The sequence below is a fragment of the Astatotilapia calliptera genome, chromosome 7 (genome assembly GCF_900246225.1).
Source record: "Astatotilapia calliptera chromosome 7, fAstCal1.2, whole genome shotgun sequence".
Lineage (NCBI taxonomy): Eukaryota > Metazoa > Chordata > Actinopteri > Cichliformes > Cichlidae > Astatotilapia > Astatotilapia calliptera.
In genome coordinates this window covers 5,310,223-5,332,341 of record NC_039308.1, presented here as the reverse complement: position 1 = coordinate 5,332,341, position 22,119 = coordinate 5,310,223, and the positions used below count along the sequence as shown (strand labels likewise).

The following is a 22,119-nucleotide window of genomic DNA, read 5'->3' as shown; positions in this document are numbered from 1 at the left end:
AGAAGAAAGAAAATCTAGAGAAGGGGAATGTTTTTAATAACTTCTCCATCTGGACACTTTCTTGCTAAGAAACCATTTTAAAAAGTAGCAGTGAGCACAGATATTCATCTCAGGAAGCATGAAGCACTGCTCCAGGACTTTGGGAATTCCTTGCCCAGAAAGTTTTTATATGACTTCATGGAACAGACTGCCCATATACCGTTGATGAAGTAATTAACAACTGTTAATTAGTAGGTATGAACAAGTGTGGTTCATCCATGCATGATTCATTTACTCACAGCACATACCAGCTACACACTTGTAGTGATGTTAAAAACATGTTTTTGACATCCTGTGATAGTGTGTCTCTGCCCTCCCCAGAGGGGTTGTGAAAGCCATGTTCACCCCAAGAATTTCTCTGCCCCCCCTGTGTCGGGCTCTGGGGGGACTAGAGGGTGGCAGCCAGCGCTCTTTGCAGAGGAATGGCACCATCAGGAAGACATTCAGTGGGGGAATGGCAGCGATACGCAGACACTCCCAGTGTATTGCAGTAAAACTCCAGGCAGTAAGTTTCCAGAGCATTCACTATCAAATCCTCATCTATTTCTGTAGTGTAACTGGATTCCTTCCCTCTTTGCTGCTTTTCCCACCATGCAGGATGCTCTTATCAATCTGATCCGTCGAGCCAGGCCAGTGTTTCTGCAGTGTGTCAGTGCAAAGACTGACAATGGAAGTTTTGACATCCCAGCCCTCAGGGTGCAACTGCACTCCACACAGATCCTGTCAGCTCTGCAGCTATACCGCATAGGTATGCATGCTCATGCATTAATATTTCAAGCTGTAACACTGTGTGTAAACCAAGTACAAAGCTATTAGTGACCATTCTAGGGTTAGGGTTATTGTTCTGTTGTACATGTTTAAAAGGCAAATATTCTGCAAGTAAAATATGTTATCTTTCAGAGTAAATCACATCTATTATTTGGAATCTATGACACCCAACATATACATTAATGGCAAAACAACTAGCAGCTTGGTATTCCGATATCTGGAAGAAACAACTCCTATCACAACTAGAGACTGACAAGGTGAACACAAAACCTGACATCACGTCAGGGGGGAGAAGTCATTATCCCCACACAACTGTTGTTCTTGGGGCTTGGTACCCAAGAACAACAGGTGCGTTGAAGGTGTTGAGTGCGAGAGTGACTGACCTGAGAGATAGGATCATAGCTGAGAGAGAGAGTAAAACTTGAAGGATCAAGACCCCCCGAGTGGGTTTTTTTTCACACACAGAGACACACACACATACCTGTATATATATATATATATATATATATATGTATGTTCTCGCCCTTTTTCCAAATATTCCTGATGCAAATTAAAAAATCAATCTGTGGCCATGTTTGTCTGCAGGTTATTCAGAGCACATGACTCTGGGGGATTTCAGGTGTCATTTCCAGGCTCTCGCTCCTTCAGTCATGAAACGTTACGCTTCAGTGTTTGTCAGCCACGATGAGAGAAAGGTCAGATGGCACATGGCAGCAGCTCCCTTTCTTGTTCAGCATCATGTCATGTAAACATCTTTTTTGTGTTTGCTTATGTGTCAGGCAGTGGAAGAGCTGCTGGTTGAATTGGATGTGGATAAAAAGAGCATCCTCGTGGGTGCCAGCCGGGTAAGAACATGTTTGTACTCGAACAGCTGAATTTATTTCGTGCTGATATGGCTCATACATTTTTTCCCCCCGTTGTGCGTTAGGTGTTTATGAAGCGAGGTGTGTTGTGCTATCTGGAGCAGCAGAGGGAGAAGCAGGTCACTGGTTGGCTGGTCCACCTACAGGCTGCCTGTTTGGGACATCTTGCCCGTCAGAAATATCGCAAACTCAAGGTACTTATGTCTCTGTGAGCTTGCCTTCTGCACTGCTGACTGGGAATTGATGGAATTGATACGAATTTCTCATTGGCTCCCCTTTGAGTGTCACCACCATCGCTAAAGAGCATATCAAAGAAATTACACAAAACCTCTCTGAGTAGAACACAAAGCCAACAGGACTGGGTGCTGGGCTTGGGTTGGCATTCACTCAGCTTTAATATCATTCTGGGCTCTTGGCTAACTTAGTGTTAGTATGCTGTCTGCGCATGTTAGCACTTAGCAACATGGCCTGGCCTGTATTTGTATAGCGCTTTACTCAGTCCCCAAGGACCCCAAAGCGCTTATAGCGCAAACATAATGTGTCTGTTTCTGTCCTGGATGCAGTTTGAACATTGCACGCTTGTCCTTTTGTGCAATATAAATAAAAGTAATGTCCTTATCTACAGTGTAGACTGCGGCACTATTTTCTTCCTCCGACTCATGAACTTAAATCAACTGATTGTAGTGCGAGCGCAAGAACCAATAAGTGTCATCAATAAGTAAGCTGACTAACAATTCCAAAGAACTGGACTACTGTTCTCTATAAGAACAGGTTCTCGATTCCTACTACTGACTAATCGAACCGCCAAATTTCCAATTGGTAGCCATAAGTGCCCAGTGAGATATTTTTAATATATACATGAACACAAACAGGAGCTTTGACTTTACCAGTAGAAAAAATTGTACATCATGTATTTTAAATGCAGCTGTTAGCATTTCCTTTAACTTTACAACTTTTGTTGTTTTCAAACTTTTTGTGGTGCCTTTTTTTGCACTTTCTTTTTGTGTTTTTTCTTTTCATAGGTTGTACTTCTTTGTGGTCATTTTGCATTTATGTAGCGGTGTTATGCTTTGCATGGTGGTTTTAGATGGGAGCTGTTTATTTGTTTTCTTTGCTCTTCATGTGTTTTAATTTTTTTTTATCTCTCTTGGTGTTTTTTCCTTTTTTAGTAGCTGTTTGTGTGTCTTGTCGGTCATTTTGCATTACTGGAAGTGTTTTATGATTTGTGTGGTTGTTTTGCATCTCCTTGTGATCACTTTGAGTCTCTTTGTGTCTGCTTTATCTTTTACAGTTTTTATGTGTTTCTTTTTTTATGGATGCTTTGCACTCCTTGACCTTTGACCTTAGCAAGTAATCATACATTTTCACTAGTTATTGCATAAATTATTGTACTAGTATAATAGTATTTCAGTTTAAGGTAATATCACTTTAAAATGAATGTGTTGATTCAGGTCTCAATGAAACTTTTTTATTTATATTTTTTTACATTTTGTTGCAATGGCATTTAATGGTTTTATCTGTCGCTTTAAAAGGAGACTGAGCTCAGCTGTAGGTTAAACTCACACATTGTGTGTGTGTGTGTGTGTTTGTGTGTGTGTGTGTGCGTGTGCATGTGCCCGTCTGTCTCCAGGTGCAGCAGATGGCATTGAGTTGTCTGCAGAGGAACCTTCGGGCTCTCAGGGTCGTGTCCAAGTGGAGTTGGTGGAAACTTTTCTGCAGTGTGCGTCCTCTCCTTGATGTCAACATGGATAATGAGAGGCTCAGGGCCAAAGAGGTACATGATCACAATTATCAGAAGGTGTTCAAACACTTTGTGAAAAAATGTATTTGCTTTTTTGCAGAGATTTAGATGAAACAAATGAAGACTGAGTGATTGATTTTCTTGCTCAATGTCTCCAAATTAAGGCAAACGTATACATGTGTATTTTAGTAATATGTTTCTTAAATGTATATATATGTATTAGCATTAATCTTTTAGCTTTAGGAGTTAAATGGACAAATATAAAAGCATCTTAATCTGGTAAATAGCTTACAAATCTTAGAATATCAACTTATTAACATTGCAAAGTACAATAGTTTCTGCTGTAAACTTTCTAGCTCATTCTTATCAGGGAAAGACAGAGGGTTAGATAATGCGTTTGTTGGAAGGTAGCAAAGCATTTTTTGGCAACATTCAGATGACACTGTAATGCACAAAGTGACAAATGTCTTCATGTATTGTAGCGTCCTGGATGGAATATCCTATACACTGTATCGGTGCTTCACTAAATGTTCGCAGAATACCACAAGGTGGAAACTATGTGGGACTCTTACAAGGCGATGTCCTTAACACCACTGTGGATTTGCTTAGAGCTGTGTTAATGTGTTATTGTATTTTTTCTTATATGTTAGTCTTATTTAACTGTAATGCAATGAAATGGCAAGTGAGCAGAAAGTACTTGCAAAAATCTTGCCTCACTATTAATTATTTTATATTTTGATAGGAAAAAAAGGGGAAGGAGTGCACCAATGTATTGAAACATGTGCAAACATACATTGAAATATAGTATATGAGACCAAAACAATGTTTTTGAGAACATTAAGAGAAGATTACACAAGGTAAAGTCATGTCCTGCTCTGTGTGGGTGAATCGACTTTTCCCAGCAATTTCCAGGACTGATCAGTAGGTGGTGCTTTTTGCCATGTCGGACTTTTGTCTTCATCGTCACTGCCCAGGAGCAGATTATATTTTCAGCATAAAGTGCCATGACCATTTGGCCTAGTAAAAGGTACACACCACTGTGAGAGTAAAGTGAAATATCCAGGGTCTGTACAGACTGTATGTAATGATGAACATTGCCACTTTGGAGTCACTGGTTAGCAGTGTTGGGTAAGTTACTTTAAAATAGTAACTTAGTTACATTACTAGTTACTTCTCTCAAAAGTAACTCAGTTACTTCAAGTTACTCGTTACTTTCAAAGTAACTAGTTACTAGGGAAAGTAACTTTGGTTTTACTCAGAATTCTCTTGTTAATGTGTTTCTTCCATAACTTTGCAGTCTTCTAGCTTGCTTACTTGCCACAGTGCACTGTGCCACCTACCAATAGAAAGGAAACGATAATGTGCATATTTCCACAAGAGAAATCCCACGCCTGGACCGTCATTGACTGCTTCCATGATTCTAGCCTACGTCACAGCGTCATGTGCGCCTTTTACATCCAACACAAAAACTGCAGTCGTGGTGCTTTCGATTGTACTCAGAACTCGGAAATTCTGCCTTCTGAATAGGAAGATGTAGGTAACACCAGACTGCAGATGAGCTGCACACAGAGCTGGACTGGGACAGAAAATTGGCCCGGGCATTTTGACTAGCCCACCATTATAGGAAAAATCATAAAGCCTTTGAATGAAAATAAACACTATTGTGACAGTGATGTACACTGTTTTGATGGTATATATGCATCAATCTATCAATCGTTTGTTGTAAGATTCAGATAATTATTTTTTAAAAGCTAGACATTTGAAATGAGAATAAGAAAGAAAAGTATTTCTTTGCGCCCACCTCTCCCTGTTAATGCCCTACATGCCCCCCTGGCAAAACTTTGCTAGACCCGCCCCTGCACAGTTACCAGCTGTCAGCTACCTAAAAAAGGATCCTGGGGTTATTTGTCTCTCAGAAACAGTTCATAACTTCCCTTCAACTCATTCATGTCACCTAAAAGGTAAACCTGTTTCTCCATCACCTGTTCAGCTCTGATGATCCAGTAAGGACATCTCCTGGTTTCATCTTCATGTTTCCCTCTCACCAGATAACCAAACCATATCATGACCAGCAGCTTTTTTGCAGCTGTGGCTCCAGCAAGCATCAGCTGATAGTAGAAAGTAATATTAAATAAATTCTAACAACAGCTGATCAAGCTTAAAAGTGCAGCTGTTGTTTAGCGCAACATCCGCTGGTTTCCTCTTTCGGCGCAAAGTGAGCGATAAACAAACAAGAGAGCCGATCAGCTGATCATTGATCAGTTTTCATGATTGAAGTAGAAACGGGAGAGGGAGGGGGAGAATGAGAGAAGAAGAGGCAGCTGTGCAGCAAAGACACAGAATAACTCCAGCTTTGTGCCTTTTTCGTTGTAGCTGAATTACGGGACAAACTGTTTCTTTTCACCTCAATAAGAAACACGTAATATTTTCTCTGAATACCAGACAGGACGGTTGACAACTCTAATAACTTATGAACAAAATAAGTTAAACATCATTAACTTCATAGCACCACCCAGCTGTATAGAAACTCCGTCATGCTAGCTAGCACGCAGTACGGAAAAAGTCAGAATAACGAAAATAAACTCCACCTAAACTTGGTTCATATCTGACCCAGAGAGACTGCAGGTCATAACTTCTTACCTGAAGTTCAGTTCACACTTGGACCGGCGGCCGCCTCGGGTCTCTTTTCCTTCTGCGTCCCCTTTCCTTCATCCACCTGCTGGCTTCCACCACTTGCTAATGTTACTGAATCTGTGGAAGCTCCGCGATCTGGTTGTTCAGTGATGACGCGACGAATCCTACTTCCGGGTCTAAAGTAGTCTGCGTTTAATATGGCTTTTGTGTTGTTAACATGTTTAATGTTACGTATTTTCTTCTATTTGATCTCAAAAAGCTCCTAAAACAGTCAGGGATCACTGTTGACCTCCCTCGGCTTTTATTACCGCTAATCATTTATTTAAGCTCAGTTTTTAAAACCTTAGGATGTAACTACAGCCCAGCCCATGCAGCAGTAAATGAATGACTAACCTCGTATTGTGGATGGATTATCTCAGTTGTTCTCCTGGCTGAAGTTTGGTCCTTTTACAGCATCCTGCCATGCGATTACATTTGTTCCTGACCACCGAGAACACTCACGTTAACTTTTATCGAGTGGAAAAAAGTTAGTTTGTTTATATTATGCTAACATAGCTGTGTCGCTAGCGGTCACGTAGCACATCATTATATACCAGCTAGCCCAACTTCAGTAACCCTACAAACGTCACTGCTGTTTAGTTTTCTGTCTTCATTTATGTTGGAAGTGATAGCAGAGCTGTACGTTTTAATTTGTTTCCAAAACCCCGCAGTCAGGACATGCTATATTGTATTTAGATAGAAGCTAGCGAGCTAACTCCTTGCTAACTTCTAACTCCGTTAAATGTCATAAATTCCGTTTTCATGGATGCCTGGATGTTAAACTCAATTGTTACACCTGGTAGAGCAGAACGCTGATCATTTTATTAAAGATGAAAGACTTTAGACAGTTTTTCAACTCTCAGTAATGCCATAGTGATCGTTTGATATATGGACCTGCAGGGGATTTTAGACCCAGACACGGCTAGTGACGTCAGACTGAACAACCGGATAGCCACCACACGAAGTAACGAGTAACGACCCTATCTAAATCCCAGTAACGACTAACGCGTTCCTGATTTTGGCATAATAACTAGTTACCGTGCTCGTTACCACAATAATAACGTAGTTACTGTAACGCGTTACTTAATAACGCGTTAGTCCCAACACTGCTGGTTAGTGAAGTCCTCTTATGAAGCCTCAAGCAAGTGGTGGTTATGATTGAGAAACTGCAACACTCATAGGCTGGTTGATTATTCCAGTCTTATAAATGTGTACATTTATCAATTTTACATATGAAAACTGCCTAGCCGTGCCTCAAGGCTCAGTAAACATAATTACATCTTGTCGTTGTGAGCAAAAATTGCTGTGGGTTCTCTCTTAGTTAGAATAGACGCAACAATTTATAACTCGAGCTTCTATTGCTATAATCGTTGACTTAAACGTACATGCCTGTGGTTTTAATTTCATGCAAAGTAATTAAGCAGTCCATCTTAAATGACAAAGTACCAACGTTGTCTGAATTGTTTTTGAAGCTATATTTTTGTGCACTCGAGACAAGAAGAACAATTATAAGGCTGCGTAGTGTTCATAATGGAAGTTCAGTGAGCTGTAGCAGTGCCAGCATCTAATAGGTGGATTTTGGTTTCAGTGAACGAGTGTACAGTGATAATAATCACAATGATGTTTCAGTCACAGTGAGTTTTCTATTTTGCCATTTTTGTCAGGATGAAATATCAGTTCTGAGACGACGCCTAGAGAAATCAGAGAAGGAGAGAAATGAGCTGAGGCAGACTGCAGACAGCCTGGAAACCAAGGTTTGTATTCTCACACAGACACACCTATACACACACACACACACACACACACACACACACACACACACACACACACACACACACACACATGCACACAAACAAACTCATGTTGTGATCTATGTGCAGGTTACAGCTGTGACATCTGAACTGAGTGATGAACGTTTCCGCGGCGATGCCGTGGGCCAGGCTCTGGATGTGGAGAGGGCAGAGAGACTTCGACTCAGCAGGGAGAACAAAGACCTGCAGGTAAGACAAAAAAATCCTGTTACTTGTTACTCAGTTTACAAGTCCTGTTACTTACCTCGGTACTTTTTTAACTATAGGCTCGCCTAGATCAGTGTAAAGTGACCACGGAGACCCTGCAGAAGCAGCTGGAGGAGGAGAAGCAGAAAGCTCAGGCTAAGGAGAGTCAGAGAGGAGCAGTGACAGGTAAAGAGTTGTCCATGGTAGGATTTGTAAATTCTTTACAAATCCTACCATGTGAATTCATGGATTTTTTTTTCATATTCTGTCTCTCACAGTTGAAGTGTACCTCTGGTGCAAATTACTGACCTCTGTCATCATTTTAAGTGGGGGAATTTGCACAATCGGTGGCTGACTAAATACTTTTTTGCCCCACTGTATAGTAGAAAGGAGTTTGAGTGTTCATATTGACTAACAGGTGTTATATAAGTACCATTCCATTTACCATTTGATTTGAACTCACCAAAAGAACAATCTGCAAAACTCAAAAAATGAATCAAATTATTCATAAATATCTTATTTTATCACACATGAAATCTAGTGTTAAAATAGAGAAATGTCACAACGTATAAAGTGACTCCAACAAAGTCATATCCATTCCTCCACATCTTGCAGAAACTGAACTGGTCATGCAGCTGGAGTGTTGCCAGACAGAGATGGAATTTGTTTGCAGACGACTGAAACAGACAGAGGAAAAACTTGAGACAGAAAGACAAACTCGACAAGAGCTCGATGCCAAGGTGAGACAGGATGCTGAAAGGTGAACAGAGCACTGATGGGTGATTAGTTTCTGAAGTTACTTATTATTACTAAAGTTATGATTTGTAATGTTACTCTGTTTTTGTGAAGGTGGCGACATTGCAGGCCCAGCTGGAGCAGTCCAGGAGGAGTGTGACAGAGGTGAAACGTCACTGTCGTCATTTGACCTCTGACCTTCAGGATGCCCGGGTCCTTACCGACAGTCTGCAGAGCCGCATACATGAATTGGACCGCAAGCAGAGAAGGTTTGTTTTAACCCCACGCTGTATAACTTTCTTTCATATCAGCTAAGATTATGATTTGTCATATCAATATGCAGCTGTGTATCTTTGTATTTTTCTGCATTTCTGGTATAATCCTTAGTTTTATCTTGTGTCGTGTGTTTCTGAATGTCGGTTCCTTCGAGTGCCTGTGTGGAATTATTTGTCTGAGTTTATTTACTACTACTACTATTACTAATAATAATTATATCTTCCAAGAAAATATTTTCCTCTGACCCTCTGATATTATTGTTATTGTTTTATTTTCTTCTGTTGGAAAAAACTTCTAGCTTTCCCCCCTTTTTCTTTAATATTCTAGGGAGATTTAACTATGAATCAAGACTTTGTCTCTTTTCTTTTCTGCTGAAATTGCAACTACTAGAACACAGAACATCCCCCTGTTCAATTAATAAAGTTAATTTCACTTTTCCCGCCATCAAACAAATGAGATGTGTCAAAAAGTGATACACTGCCAAAAATTGTCGATATATACTTCTTTACAAATATGATGTGTAATCATAGTGAATACAAAATCCTCCTGCTGTTTGTATGCGTTCATACAGGTTTGATAACAAGCTGACTCAGGCTCTGGAGGAAGCTGAGTGTGAGCGAGAGCAGAAGGACAAAGCCTTTCAGGAAAACACAGCGCTGGGAGCTGAAATATACAAATTGCGCTGCAGCCAACAGGTGGGTTGGCTTCTGTGTTGACTGTGTGTAGATTTTTATATGAACTGATTAAAAGATTTCTGCTATTTCACAGTAATGTCATGTAATGATGTGTTTGTGGTTACTTCAGTAATTGTGCAGATGCCAAAAGCATCAAACCTCAAATGTACCATATTAAAAAGCTTAACAACATTAAAAATCATCCTGATTTGGTCTTTGTCGCCCCTTTTATACAGCTCTAAAATCCAATTAAGCTTTTTAATAACTCACCTGACTGGATAGCCTCTAAAACCGACCTCTGGACTGTGTTGTTTGTGACTTAACAAACAACACAAAGCAACATTAAAAAATAATGGCATCAGCTGTGCTTACACTGAAGATTCAAAATACACAAACAGATGGTGATGCCACTTTTGTTGCATACACCTGTAGACTCTATGTAATATTAAATAGTCTTCAGAATTATTTAGTGGATTTACATGTGATTTTATGGAGTAGTATCCAAAAGTGTGCAACAGAAAAACAGACTGATTCAACAGGTTAACCTGGAACAGAGTCTCAAATGTAATGTGGAAATGACAGCTGTCACATGTAATTCATGATAGGCTGTTGCTCTGATCAAATCAGACAGACCATACTGTAGGTTGATGACTCTGAGACAGCTATGTTACAGGAACTGTGTGGAGTTAACGTCACATCTGACCCAAATGTTGATCCTGGACACTACATGTGTACAGAATGAAGGCTGACCTGCTGCTGAGGAAACAATTAGCTTGTCATGTATATGTCTGTCTTCATTATGAACATGTAAATAAAAGTAAAGAACAAATGATTAAGGATAAAGTTACAAAGCATCTGACTCTCACTTTCAGGGTGATATCACTATGCTGTGGCAAAGAAAAGTTACATCGGTCCCAAAGGTTAGAAATAGTTTAGTTTAGTTGGTTTAGCAGCATTTTGATTTTTCGTGTTTGTGTTCCTACATGATATTGTGTTCTGGATCATATCCCAAATTGCAAAACCTACCAAACCTCCTTGAGCTAGCTCATGCTGACTAACCTGTGCCAACTTCCAAGATGCTGCACTGACCAGTGGACAAAGATGAAATCTGTAAAGGAGCATGAGAATGAAATGTCTTAAAGTGAGAAACTCCAGTGTTGTGTGGATGTGTGCAGGAAAGCCAGGCAGAGGTTAGCCGTCTGCAGAAGCAGAAGGAGGACCTGTGTGCTCAGATCCGTGACCTCAGCCTACCTGTTGACCTTGCCTCAGAGTCACTGCCTGCCCTCAAGAAGCAGCTTCGCCTCCTGGAGAGCCAGGTCAATGAGAAAGCAGAGGAAATCACCAAGCTCACTGCCAAAATACAGCAGCAGCAACAGGTGATACAGCACACACAGAATATATTGCTGTCCCTGCTGCTTCTTCCCTCACCATTGTCTTTGTCCGTGTCCTTTAGAGCCACATGCGGTTTGAGATAGAGGTGGAAAGGATGAAGCAGATCCATCAAAAGGAGTTGGAAGATAAAGACGAGGAGTTAGAGGATGTCCACAAGTCCTCTCAGAGACGAGTGGGTTTAACAAATACACTTACAAACTGACTGTTTCACAACCAATCATTTTAACATACAGTGGGGCAAAAAAGTATTTAGTCAGCCACCGATTGTGCAAGTTCCCCCACTTAAAATGATGACAGAGGTCAGTAATTTGCACCAGAGGTACACTTCAACTGTGAGAGACAGAATGTGAAAAAAAAATCCATGAATCCACATGGTAGGATTTGTAAAGAAGTTATTCGTAAATCAGGGTGGAAAATAAGTATTTGGTCACCTCAAACAAGGAAAATCTCTGGCTCTCACAGACCTGTAACGTCTTCTGTAAGACGCTTTTCTGTCCCCCACTCGTTACCTGTATGAATGGCACCTGTTTGAACTCATCATCTGTATAAAAGACACCTGTCCACAGCCTCAAACAGTCAGACTCCAAACTCCGCCAAGGCCAAGACAAAAGAGCTTTCGAAGGACACCAGGAAAAGTATTGTAGACCTGCACCAGACTGGGAAGAGTGAATCTACAATAGGCAAGCAGCTTGGTGTGAAAAAAATCAACTGTGGGAGCAATCATCAGAAAATGGAAGACATACAAGACCACTGATAATCTCCCTCGATCTGGGGCTCCACGCAAGATCTCATCCCGTGGGGTCAAAATGATCATGAGAACGGTGAGCAAAGATCCCAGAACCACACGGGGGGACCTGGTGAATGACCTGCAGAGAGCTGGGACCAAAGTAACAAAGGTCACCATCAGTAACACACTACAACGGCAGGGAATCAAATCCCGCAGTGCCAGACGTGTTCCGCTGCTGAAGCCAGTGCATGTCCAGGCCCGTCTGAAGTTTGCCAGAGAGCACATGGATGATACAGCAGAGGATTGGGAGAATGTCATGTGGTCAGATGAAACCAAAGTAGAACTTTTTGGTATAAACTCAACTCGTCGTGTTTGGAGGAAGAAGAATACTGAGTTGCATCCCAAGAACACCATACCTACTGTGAAGCATGGGGGTGGAAACATCATGCTATGGGGCTGTTTTTCTGCCAAGGGGACAGGACGACCGTGTTAAGGACAGAATGAATGGGGCCATGTATCGTGAGATTTTGAGCCAAAACCTCCTTCCATCAGTGAGAACTTTGAAGATGAAACGAGGCTGGGTCTTCCAACATGACAATGATCCAAAACACACCGCCCGGGCAACAAAGGAGTGGCTCCGTAAGAAGCATTTGAAAGTCCTGGAGTGGCCTAGCCAGTCTCCAGACCTCAACCCCATAGAAAATCTGTGGCGGGAGTTGGAAGTCCGTGTTGCTCGGCGACAGCCCCAAAACATCACTGCTCTCGAGAAGATCTGCATGGAGGAATGGGCCAAAATACCAGCTACTGTGTGTGCAAACCTGGTAAAGACCTATAGTAAACGTTTGACCTCTGTTATTGCCAACAAAGGTTATGTTACAAAGTATTGAGTTGTATTTTTGTTATTGACCAAATACTTATTTTCCACCCTAATTTACGAATAAATTCTTTACAAATCCTACCATGTGGATTCATGGATTTTTTTTTCACATTCTGTCTCTCACAGTTGAAGTGTACCTCTGGTGCAAATTACTGACCTCTGTCATCATTTTAGGTGGGGGAACTTGCACAATCGGTGGCTGACTAAATACTTTTTTGCCCCACTGTACATGCTTAAAAAACACATATTTTTTAATTTGTTTTATTTTTTAATAACAGCAAAACCACATGACTTTAAGGTTGGATAAAGCTCATCACATACAAGACAGTTTGTTGAAGTTTTGCCAGCAGATCTTAAAATGAGAGATTCTTTAAAATGAACGTTTTCCACAGAAACAGGCTCTTTCAGTGAGATCACTAGAGTTGTACAACAGCAGTTATAATGCACTGCAGACACCAGTGGTTTTCCCTCCTCGCTAACGCGGGACTGTGACATTCCCTGATTACTGATCATGCTGTGCAAAGTGAAGTAGTTAAAATGTCTGACCATTCTCCTCTGATTTCTGACATCATCAAGACATTTTCATATAGAGAACTGCTGCTCACGGGATTTTTTTTTTTTTTTTACAAATTCTCTGTAAACCCTAAAGATGTTTGTGTGGGAAAATCCCAACAGATGCCACAGTTTCTGTGGCAGCCGGTATAGTATTAGTCAAGTCACATGGGAAAGATTATCACATAAATATTACAGAGCAGTAATTCTGCTTTAGGCGCTGACATCATCATTCCTGGTAAGAAAAGCCTTATCCTCAGCATCATATTAAGACTTTTGGGAGAGATGATAAAAACTTCTTCCACACAAACTAAACTCAGCTCCTATAGGCAGGGCAGAAGAAGCTTCTGAAATTTTTGTAAGCCCTATTCCAGCAGCATTAGCTTTAAAAGCGAGTAAACAAAGCTCTTAGTGGCTAAACATTTATCATAGATACCCTTTATTACAGGATCACTAGTTGCTCCTGGAAACTGTAAGGTATACTAAAGTCACAAAACATCACACTTGGCTATAAACTGCACCACTGTATGCCTAAGGCCATGCTCTGATGAAGCCAACAAATCATCTACAAAAAGCAGGGATGCTACTTAATCCCAACAAGCTCCCCATGAATATCACAAACTGAATCAGAACCGCCTGACACTTACAAATTCATCGTGTGTCTGTGTGTGTAGCTGAGGCAGCTGGAAATGCAACTGGAGCAGGAGTATGAGGAGAAACAGATGGTGATTCATGAGAAGCACGACTTGGAAGGACTCATTGCAACTCTGTGTGACCAGGTAAAACACACGCACACACACACACACACACACACACACACACACACACACACACACACACACACACACACACACACTGCTTGTCTGCACTCTACATTGACATCTTCACCTTTCTGCATTCCTTCCTGGCTGAAGAATTGTAAAATATTATTACTACTATGGTTAAACAAATATCTAATACATTCCAAAAAAAAAAAAAATTTACAGACATCATGGTAACAACTACATGTACACATACAGCTCTATTACTGGAAAATTGTGCAGAGATCAAAAGTAAAAATAATAATGTTACCCATCAGTGTGAAATGATTAATATTACTGCTGCATATGTTTAAGGTTGAGCTTATTTGGAATACTTTGTATTCTGTTTAATGTCCAGCATTGTATTTTAAAAGTCATATGTTTGCACTGGCTGTCGTGTGAGGACCATATATCTCTGGAAAAAAAACCTAAAATAAACAATTGTTCATGACCTCAGAAACACAGGCCTAAATCTTGATTTTTTTTAAAAGTATATTAAAAATATCCATAAAAAATAACTAGCTGAATCGAAAGACTTGAGCAGTGTGCGACATGGCTTACTGTTAATATCTACAGTGGAATTGGTCTCTGAATGTGGGAATGAGTGTCTCATAGAATGTGTGAATCTGAAAGTGCTGCTGAGCCTGCATCTGGTCCAGTTGCCTCTTTTATTAGAGCAGACAAATTGAGATCATCATGGTTACATTTTTCCTTGCTAATGTACTAAATGAGTTACACCTTTTTTACACTCCATCTTCTCTACATCACACATTTTGGCCAAGGTGGTTTATACATGATGCGCATGCCCAAACCACGAGAAAAAAGAAAAAAGTTGCTAGCCTCTTAGGTTACCCAACTTCAGTCATTCTTAATGGGAGATGGCGCTGAGGCCTGAGCCATGCACTACTTTCCATCACAAAAGCGGCACAATTCTGTGATAGAAAATAGTGCATAGCTCAGGAAGACTTGGAGAAATCACTGTCTGTGAACATAGCTCACTGTGCTGTCCAAATGCAGAGAAGAAGCCACAGGTTGTTTGTTCCACTGTTTGTATGCACTGTGTGTGCACTTTTTTTGCAGACTGGTGAGCCTCTTCCCAAGCTTACTTCTAAGTAACTCTGCCTCACTAAGATGTTCTTTTTATACCCAGTCATGTTACTGAGCTGCTGCCAGTCAACCCGATTAGTTGCAAAATCGTCCTCCAGCTGTTTTGCTTTAGTACCACATCCATTTCCTTTCCAAACTTTTTTGAGATGTGTTACTGCCATCAACTTCATAAGGAGTTCATATTTTTCTTACATTTTTCTTAAATTTTCTCAGTTTGAGAAAATCTACCTTTTAACATATATGTAAAATGTGACTAAAGATTTCTCCCATTGAAAACATAATGTCGAGATGAACAGAATCATTTTTGGGATTTCTTTACCTGGATGATTGAGCATGCATCCAGACATTGCATTGCAATATTTATATTTTACAGTGTCCCAATCAATGTTCCCTCTAATTTTTCATGTGTCTGAGCGAACACACAAACTCCCTGAGCGGACACTTGGACCACTGTGAGCAACAGCAGATGTGTGCACTGTGGTCACGCCAGCATCGAATTCATCCAAGTTACATTGTTTATTAAAATAATCAAATTACAGCGTTTACATTTATGTTAGACTACTTTTAATTAAATGCTTTAACCCACTTACAATGAAAATGTAAAAAAAATCTTGTTCATGACCTGTGTAGTATTTATTTATTTTTTGCTCTGACTTGTATTATGTGTATGAGTCTGTGGTCTGGGAGAGAGTCCTGTAACTCTCTGCATGCAAAATACAGTATATAATCACCAATGTTGGGCAATTAATTATATAGTTACTTCTTCAAAAAAGTAACTGAGTTATGCAAACAACAAAGTTTTTTGCAGCTGTTTACCTAAAAATGCAGCCAAGGCGTTTTTTTAAATTAAATATTTAAAACTATTTACAGAACAATCAGCTGTTCTGCATCAAATTTGATGCCACACAAATTATTTGTGCCACTCAAAAAAATAATTTCTGTCCACTATGAGATGAAGGAGAACAACAGCCTGATACCTGCAGGCCTGACAACAGGAGATGTATCACTGCTGTAACACCTGTAACATTCAGCAGTCGCCTCATTGTTCTGACACACACAACAAAACTATTGACTACGCTACACACTAACTACACAAGATTTGACAACTCTGGTTTTACGTGGCCTATCAACACAATTTAAAAACTGGTATAAAGTCCACACTTTTCCCGTCAATTGTTCCGTCTGTCCTGCTCACATCTCCAGTGGTTGTACACGTTGTCATTAAGTGGCTTCACTCCACATCAGCCACGCCGCTTTGCTCGCTAAAACACCGGTGTCGGCACATAAGGATGCTGTCATAGCCTGTCAACCACGTTGATTAGCTGCGTATATACGAGTGTGAATCGCATCATTGGCTGGACTATGGGATTAGGTGGCATCGTTCTAATCCCATACTGGAGCAGCCAGTCACTTACTGACTAACACTGCAAAACAGAATTGTTAACGTATTAATTTTAATTTCAATTCAGGTTAGATTTTTTTTGTGTGTGTGTGTGCACAACACAGATTTTCTGTGCACAGAGACGTGCCAGCAGTGCGCAATTGCACGCGCAGCTTAGAGGGAACATTGGAACATTCTTACAATTGCAGTTGTACTTGATACTTTCTAAGGTTATTTAAGGTTGTTAAATGAAAAGTTAAACAGTGCATCACCAGCATAGTAGTATTAAGACATTAAGCAGATTTGAATTAAAACAGAGGAAACCGAAGGATCAACTCGCAGTGACCCTGATTGAAAGAGAAGCACAAAAACACACATAGAATATGAATGATGCCCAATGAAAACTACTTGTGAGTGTGCAAAACTAGTAAAAATCACCCTATTTGAATAATCTGAATGTCACTTCTAATTTTGAGTTCACGGTGATGTCCTGTGACTTCAATGAATGTGTGCCTGGAACCTATCAAAGATAGGATAGAGTTACTTTTACTAATTCAGTTATTCATTTAGAAGAGCTTTATTCTAAGGTGTCACACTTTACAGGTGGGGCACAGAGACTTTGATGTAGAGAAGAAGCTAAGGAGAGATCTGAAGAGAACTCACGCCCTCCTGGCTGATGCCCAGCTTCTTCTTGCTACTATGGAAAGCTCAGGGCAGAACCTACCCAACAGCAGTAAAGACCAGATAGAGCATCTGCACTTCCAGGTACATCCACTTTTACATTCACCTTTACCTTGACAAACCTCTAGTGTCACCTGCTGCTCTGCTGGAGAAACACTTCCCATGTCTCCATTTAGCTTGAGGAGAGCGAAGCAAGGCGACTTGAGGCTGAGAGCATTCAGGCGACTCTCTCCCAGGAGCTGGACAACAATCAGGCTGAGCTAGAAAACATCTGCAAGCAGAAGAGTGTGGTGAGAGTTTTATTTTATTGTGCATTGGCAGGCATGCGACCCATGGAAGGTAAAGAAGCGAAAGCACTCTTTGTTGTGTCTACTGACTTGTTAAGCTCTGAAAAAACAATGTACAACTCTAGTGATCTCACTTGCTTTGCACACTCTGTGTGTGTTTGCAACTGGAAAATAAAACATGGTGATGTGAGTGTGTTCTGATGTGCTTGATACTTACGGTCCTGAATGTAAATATTGCATATTTAATCAGACATCATAACTTTAGACACAGACTGTTTGTCTTCTTGTCTTAACTTCGTTTACATAATACTAAAACTGCACATTACTTGAAATTAAATAAAAACATAACTAATTCTAAGCAAACTTGACAGGGTCACTTGTGATTTCATCACTTTCTGTCTTCTTATTTTGGGTACAGAAAACACTCTTTAGATTAAATAGTAAAAATGAAGAGTGTGGAGTAGTCTTCCACTTATGTTTTTGTCTTCCTGAGTGCAGGTGGATGAAAACTTAGCTCTGCTGCAGCAGGAGAAGGTGGACCTGTTGAAGAGGCTCGAAGAGGATCAGGAAGACCTAAATGAACTTATGAAGAAACACAAAGCGCTCATTGCGCAGGTACTGCTTTTTAGCTGAAATCTTTCAAATCCTGTTGATGACCTAAGTCATGATTCACTTCAGGTGACTTCCTCTTGCTTTGTCCCCTTCAGTCCTCCAGTGATATTGCTCAGATCAGAGAACTGCAAGCTGAACTGGAGGAGGTGAAGAAACAGAAACAGTCTCTCCAAGAAGAGGTATCTTTGCTTTGACAGTCAGAAATGAAAAGGATTACTCGGGGGTTTATGAACCAATTGTGCTTTTGAAATTAGCTGGGATGAGGTTGTGATGGATTCATGGAACATTTAACCTGCTTGTTGCAAGTCTGAATACACATGCCAGCTTCAGGTGGAGCACGTTCACGCTTTCTGATATATCTGCACGTTGATCCTCTAAATGTTTTTGGCTTGCAACTCAGCTCCAGCAGTGTGTATCGAGGGTGCAGTTCCTGGAATCGTCCACTGTGGGGCGCAGCATTGTCAGTAAACAAGAGGCACGTGTACGTGACCTGGAAAATAAATTAGAGTTTCAGAGAGGGCAAGTGAAGAGGTTTGAGGTAAGCTCGGATGATTCATCTACACTTGTTACCATGCGAGAACATGCCTGCAGCTCCTACGTCTCCCTTAGGTGCTGGTGCTGCGGTTGAGGGACAGCGTGGTTCGTCTGGGAGAGGAGCTGGAGCAGAGCGCACAGGCCGAGGCTCGGGAGAGAGAGAATGCCCGCTATTACCAGCAGCGTGTGCAGGACATGAGACTGGAGATGGAGGAGCTGAGCCAGGCAGAGCAGGAGAGCAGCCGCAGACGCATGGAGCTGGTAATCACACCTTGTAATAACCGATATCATGAGCGATGGTTATTTTACTGTTGGCAAGCAATAAAATAATAATCGGTCCAGTAGTATGTAAAGTCGAAGCTGATTTTAGTAAGACTCTTTTTCACTTTAATGAAATAATTCATTTCAGGTTTAACACTCACCATGTATATCTACATGTGTTTGACCACTGCATTTAAACACATTAATGTACAATAATCATTAGTGAGTGCCAACATATTATTAGTTCACAACATATTCAGTTTTCTGTTTATTAGCAATGGTTATTACAACATGTCACCATATCAGTTATCATAAAAAGTTTCCTTGTATTGTCTGCTGACTAATCCTGTATCAGAAATTGAGTGAGCAATTTTTGCAGCAAACTAAATCTGGGGCAAAGACTGTGTTTGTTTGGGACTGTGAAGGACGTGTTATTAATGCCAAGTCTGAAATTTTGGTGTAACTAACCTGAAAATAAAAATAAACAAGAAGCACCACCAAAGTGCAAACCTCCACTAGGGCAGCTCATTCTCTGAGCAGCATCCCCGGTTAAAGGAACAGTATTGCATTTTGCATTTATTCATTTAGGCTTCTCTGTTATTTTTAAATGTACTTCAAGAAGTTTGTATTGCTGTAAAAATCAGATAAGGATAGCATGACAGAGGTTTGTGTACAGAAACATTATGTAGGAGCAGGTAATGGATAAAATGTATGGATATGTAAATAAACAGACATGAATAACTTAGCTTATTATATAATATTATGCTGTAGTGTATTTCTAACTAACTACGCAGCTCATTGTCAGTGTGGACAATACTTTCTTTAGAGATATAACACATTTTGGGGTCAGCTTCAAAGAAAAGTGTTGAAATGTAAAAGTGAGGTCAAAAGTCAAACGTGACATGAAATTTAAACTTTATAGGGTATTTTCTATACATTGAGAATACACATCACACTTGTAAGAATTGTAGATTCTAACTTAAAAGGCTTTTTGACAGTTTTCCATGAATAAATCATGTTGACCTTGAAGTCATCGGTGTATGGAAGAAAATTTTAATGGAACTTTTCGAGCTGTTGTGTTTACAGACAGAATGACACTGGTGGACAAAATGCTACCAAAAGCATACCCTTCTTGGCAGAGTTAAATGTGCAGGTCTAGTGATTTTATTCATATAGCACATTTAAACACGTATCCTATTCTATTCAATTCAATTTTATTTATATAGCGCCAAATCACAACAAAAGTTGCCTCAAGGCGCTTCATAGATTCAGAGAAAAACCCAACAATCATGTGACCCCCTATGAGCAAGCACTTTGGCGACAGTGGGAAGGAAAAACTCCCTTTTAAAAGGAAGAAACCCCCGGCAGAACCAGGCTCAGGGAGGGGCGGCCATCTGCTGCGGGTGAGAGAAGGAAGACAGGATGAAAGACATGCTGTGGAAGAGACACAGAGGTTAATAACAGATATGATTCAATGCAGAGAGGTCTATTAACACATAGTGAGTGAGAAAGGTGACTGGAAAGGAAAAACTCAATGCATCATGGGAATCCCCGGCAGCCTATGTCTATTGCAGCATAACTAAGAGAGGATTCAGGGTCACCTGGTCCAGCCCTAACTACATGCTTTAGCAAAAAGGAAAGTTTTAAGCCTAATCTTGAAAGTAGAGATAGTGTCTGTCTCCCGAATCCAAACTGGAAGCTGGTTCCACAGAAGAGGGGCCTGAAAACTGAAGGTTCTCCCTCCCATTCTACTTTTAAATACTCTAGGAACAACAAGTAGGCCTGCAGAGCGAGAGCGAAGTGCTCTAATAGGGTGATATGGTACTACAAGGTCATTAAGATAAGATGGGGCCTGATTATTTAAGACCTTGTATGTGAGGAGCAGGATTTTGAATTCAATTCTGGATTTAACAGGAAGCCAATGAAGGGAAGCCAAAACAGGAGAAATATGCTCTCTCTTTCTAGTCCCTGTCAGGACTCTTGCTGCAGCATTTTGGATTAGCTGAAGGCTTTTCAGCGAGTTTTTAGGACATCCTGATAATAATGAATTACAGTAGTCCAGCCTGGAAGTAATAAATGCATGAACTAGTTTTTCAGCGTCACTCTGAGACAGGATATTTCTAACTTTAGAGATGTTGCGCAAATGGAAGAACGCAGTCTTACATATTTGTTTAATATGTGTGTTGAAGGACATGTCCTGGTCACAAATGACTCCAAGGTTCCTCACAGAGTTACTGGAGGCAGTGTTGCCAACTTAGCGACTTTGTCGCTATATTTAGCGAGTTTTCAGACCCCTTAGCGATTTGGATGGATGGATGGATGGATGGATGGATGGATGGGAAAAAAGTCGCTAAAAAAGACGTGAAAACACGTATCGCTTTTACTCTCAACAAGCAGCGGGTGCTGTAACGCAGTCAGTTCTTCTTTTACTCTTTTTCTCTTATGCTGTTTTGTGGATCACAAGGTTTAAAACTACTTATAAACACACACACACAAAGTAACTCCACCAGAGTGCCGGTCCAAGCCCGGGTAAAGGAGCAGGGTTGGAATTATGACATTAAAAAAAAACAATAATTGCTAAAAGAAATTTAATTTGTAGTTCTAAATAAACTCTAAATGCATTTAGGACGTTTTTTACTCACTTTATGTCTCTTCCACGATGTTATTTCTCTCTCCAACAACATAGGTTACAATTAGATTAGCATGACCAATTATGCAAATTAGGCGATGACGTCATTTAGCGACTTCTAGGACAGCCAATAGCGATTTTCCTTACTGAGGAGTTGGCAACACTGACTGGAGGCCAAGGCAATGCCATCCAGAGTAAGAATCTGGGCCGAGTACAATAACCTCAGTTTTATCTGAATTAAGAAGCAGAAAGTTAGTGGCCATCCAGGTCTTTATGTCTTTAAGACATTCCTGCACTTTAACTAATTGGTGTGTGTTATCTGGCTTCATGGACAGATAGAGCTGGGTGTCATCTGCATAGCAGTGAAAATTTATTCTATGTCTTCTAATGATGCTGCCTAAGGGAAGCATGTATAATGTAAACAGAATTGGTCCTAGCACTGAACCCTGTGGAACTCCATAATTAACCTCAGTGTGTGAAGAGGACTCTCCATTTACATGCACAAATTGGAGT

General features: G+C 40.5%; 1 protein-coding gene across 4 annotated transcripts in view; it reads left to right on the top strand.

The window, feature by feature from the left end:
* The window catches only part of myo18b (myosin XVIIIB), a 68,306-nt gene that overhangs the window by 22,523 nt on the left and 23,664 nt on the right, over positions 1–22,119 (top strand). For all 4 annotated transcript variants that reach the window (XM_026172664.1, XM_026172665.1, XM_026172663.1 and 1 more), the window contains exons 19-39: positions 361–544; positions 637–787; positions 1,393–1,502; positions 1,587–1,652; positions 1,736–1,864; positions 3,301–3,444; positions 7,749–7,838; positions 7,965–8,084; positions 8,162–8,267; positions 8,697–8,821; positions 8,931–9,085; positions 9,664–9,787; positions 10,942–11,142; positions 11,220–11,330; positions 13,989–14,093; positions 17,206–17,367; positions 17,460–17,573; positions 18,069–18,185; positions 18,278–18,361; positions 18,583–18,720; positions 18,792–18,977. In XM_026172664.1, coding sequence (XP_026028449.1) covers positions 361–544; positions 637–787; positions 1,393–1,502; positions 1,587–1,652; positions 1,736–1,864; positions 3,301–3,444; positions 7,749–7,838; positions 7,965–8,084; positions 8,162–8,267; positions 8,697–8,821; positions 8,931–9,085; positions 9,664–9,787; positions 10,942–11,142; positions 11,220–11,330; positions 13,989–14,093; positions 17,206–17,367; positions 17,460–17,573; positions 18,069–18,185; positions 18,278–18,361; positions 18,583–18,720; positions 18,792–18,977 — 2,722 coding nt within the window. The remainder of the gene's footprint in view (positions 1–360; positions 545–636; positions 788–1,392; positions 1,503–1,586; positions 1,653–1,735; positions 1,865–3,300; positions 3,445–7,748; positions 7,839–7,964; positions 8,085–8,161; positions 8,268–8,696; positions 8,822–8,930; positions 9,086–9,663; positions 9,788–10,941; positions 11,143–11,219; positions 11,331–13,988; positions 14,094–17,205; positions 17,368–17,459; positions 17,574–18,068; positions 18,186–18,277; positions 18,362–18,582; positions 18,721–18,791; positions 18,978–22,119) is intronic.